The sequence below is a fragment of the Temnothorax curvispinosus genome, unplaced genomic scaffold, assembly GCF_003070985.1.
Source record: "Temnothorax curvispinosus isolate PA1 unplaced genomic scaffold, ASM307098v1 QBEX01016835.1, whole genome shotgun sequence".
Classification (NCBI taxonomy): domain Eukaryota; kingdom Metazoa; phylum Arthropoda; class Insecta; order Hymenoptera; family Formicidae; genus Temnothorax; species Temnothorax curvispinosus.
Genome location: NW_020226615.1, coordinates 3,047 through 5,623, shown reverse-complemented (window position 1 = coordinate 5,623; position 2,577 = coordinate 3,047). Strand labels below are relative to the sequence as shown.

The 2,577-nt window shown below is 40.5% G+C and overlaps 1 protein-coding gene across 2 annotated transcripts; it reads right to left on the bottom strand.

Annotated features, from left to right (window-relative positions):
• Positions 1–414: 414 nt before the first annotated feature.
• LOC112467075 (ATP-binding cassette sub-family B member 10, mitochondrial-like) lies at positions 415–1,621 on the bottom strand. 2 transcript variants are annotated; one of them, XM_025035542.1, is made up of 3 exons: positions 1,272–1,621; positions 826–1,197; positions 415–737 (listed from the first exon to the last, which is right to left on the bottom strand). In XM_025035542.1, exons 2-3 carry the CDS (start codon positions 1,082–1,084, stop codon positions 433–435), a joined length of 564 nt encoding a protein of 187 aa, XP_024891310.1. In that variant the 5' UTR covers positions 1,085–1,197; positions 1,272–1,621; the 3' UTR covers positions 415–432. The 2 variants fall into 2 exon arrangements, with proteins under 2 accessions (XP_024891310.1, XP_024891309.1); XM_025035541.1 differs by lacking the exon at positions 1,272–1,621 and having other exon boundaries at positions 415–740; positions 826–1,015.
• Positions 1,622–2,577: the final 956 nt, after the last annotated feature.

Genomic DNA, 2,577 nt, shown 5'->3' with positions numbered 1-2,577 from the left:
TTGCCCTCTTCCCCCCATTCGAGGAGTATAATCATTTATACTCTCGTGTCTAAAACTTGTTTTCGCAATTAATTATTAATTAAATTTATAATAATATATTATCTTAGTATTATGTTAGCCTTTTTTTCAACAACGTTATTTCAAAATATATTTTTATCTTCTACTGTAATTCATTTTCTACTTTGTTCTAGATTTTTATATTAGCATCACATTACTTTTAATGTCATTATTTTCTTTTATTTTCTATGCCTGCGCACAAATTGAGTTGTATTAAATATATTTATTCAAAATTGTGTTATAATTAATGCTTACCTGATATGGCGTTTAATTAACAAAGAAGCCAGTATAGTCTAGAATAACAAATATGTAGATAGTAACAAATAAGATAGCAGTAATAAATTTGCGAAGAGTGAATCAGTGACAATAACTCAGTTAATCAGATTTATTTTTATTACAAGTAATCATTACAATATATATCACTGATTGAGAATACGTTTTACAGCGAATAGTATCACAACACGAAATATACAGAGAAAGTGCGGACGAGCGTTCATTTACAGCGCCGAGAAAGAAATCAATCTCACTCACACCTTTATGAACCAAATTACTTTCATTAATCGATATTATGCTAGCGACGGCGACATAAAACATCATGGACATTCTTGTAATGGCCATAATAGCAGAGCGCAAATCATCTGATACATTGGACGTGACAGCGGAGCTAATAAGTTGTGTATCTTCTGGAAAAAAAGGATAATGAAATCAAAATGATAGATTTCGATGCCTTAATGATGCGTTATATCTGATTAAAAGCGTGAAACGTACCGCTCAATCTCCCGACTAGTTCTCCCGTACTTTCTCTGTCAAACATTGCCGTTTCCTGTTGAAGGATAGCGGCGTACGCCTGTTTCCTAAGGGACTGCGTGATTCTGTGCCCCGCCGTCGACATTAGACAAACTCTGCCAAAGTTGCTCACACACCGCCTATGAGAAATATCACAAAGAGAGCAAGCGGGGGCGGCCAGCGAAAGTAAAATCTTCAATTCCGAGCGTCTATTCGCCTTAACCGCATGTACTACGGGCATAGATGCGTCGGACCGGATAGCGTTGGTCGTATAGTGTCTCAGTCCGATGAACACGCGGCCCTTCCTCGAGAATCTGACAATCCTGCTTGTGTCGGCCTTCGATTCGGGTTAACCTAAACACAAAACAGTGTCACTCAGGATTTCATTGGAACATCGTGACTACGCATATGTACGATCGAATACGTACGATCAGCTTTGCGGGAAACTGTCCAAATTCTCCTGAGTATTCTGTTGTGTATTAGATCGCAATAATTCCTAATTGCACGCACCTCGTATGTAAATACTCCGTTTCTTCTCTTTTCTCTACTGCTCTAGTGCCACTAGTGCACTTTCTACACTCAATATGGCACCTGAACCCAAGAAGGAGGGCTCGACCCACACGTACGTTACGATGGAACTATGTGAGTGTGCGATCCGCTTAAACAATGTTCAAAAGATTGTTAAGCGTATCAAAAACGGCGGATCGTCTGTGATTGGTCGCAGAGTCGATACGCCCGATACGCGCGTATCTCGATACGCGCCATGGGACGGCACCCTAAGTATTCCTTCAGCCGCATGATTCTGATTGGTTGTTCTAAGTTAGATAATAAAGTTCTGCTTTCACCCGTTGTCTATAGGCTAATAACAGTATGCATATGATAGATGTTGCAAATAGAATGAAAATAAATGCTAAAACTACAATACGGAATTTATCCGAATCCATCCCTTCTGAAATTATGACCTTGGCCTCCTATTGGCTCTTTTCTCTACTCTACTGATTCTAATGACTTTAATGACTCTAATGACTAATTATGGTTTTCGGTATAAGGATTGTTGGGATTGGTCAGTGTATGTGTTCTTAATTTAATATAGTCTAGTTTCGACGTCAGTCTCGTTTTAATCTGTCTCTTATACATAATTGGCGCTCGCTTACGCCTGTTCGCGCATTCGCTGTCACACTTCTGATAAATTTTATAAAAACTCTATTAATATAATATCTCCGTGCTCATTGGCACTTGTCACTATCAAACGATAAAATAACTAAATAAACTCAAAGAAATAATAAAATCGAATATAACTCAATCCTTCTCGCTCTTTGGCATGCGTTACGCTAACTTGCGACTAATATGTAATAAAAATACAAATTTAAATCAAAATGTTAATACACACGAACAAATAATAAAAAAGGGTTGAATCTAGTCTCGTCAGTCACGGTTCAAAGTTCCGTGAACTGGGATTGGCTCTGGGGCATCTCCGTCTCGATGACCTCCTCTGCTGCCGGTGATTGGATCGTAGCTTCGGCTGCAACCTCGCCTGTTCCAGCGGGCTGTATTGCTTCCTCCTCGAGAATAATGGCCTCCGCTACACCCTCTGGTATTAACTGGAGGATCTGCGCGACCTCGGTGTCCTCCTCGACGGTCGGCTCCCCCTGATTGGCCACCTGGGTCAATGGCCTCGTCGGCTCGATCACGCCCGTCCTCGGCACCTCTGCCCTCTGATCGCTCATCGGGTCC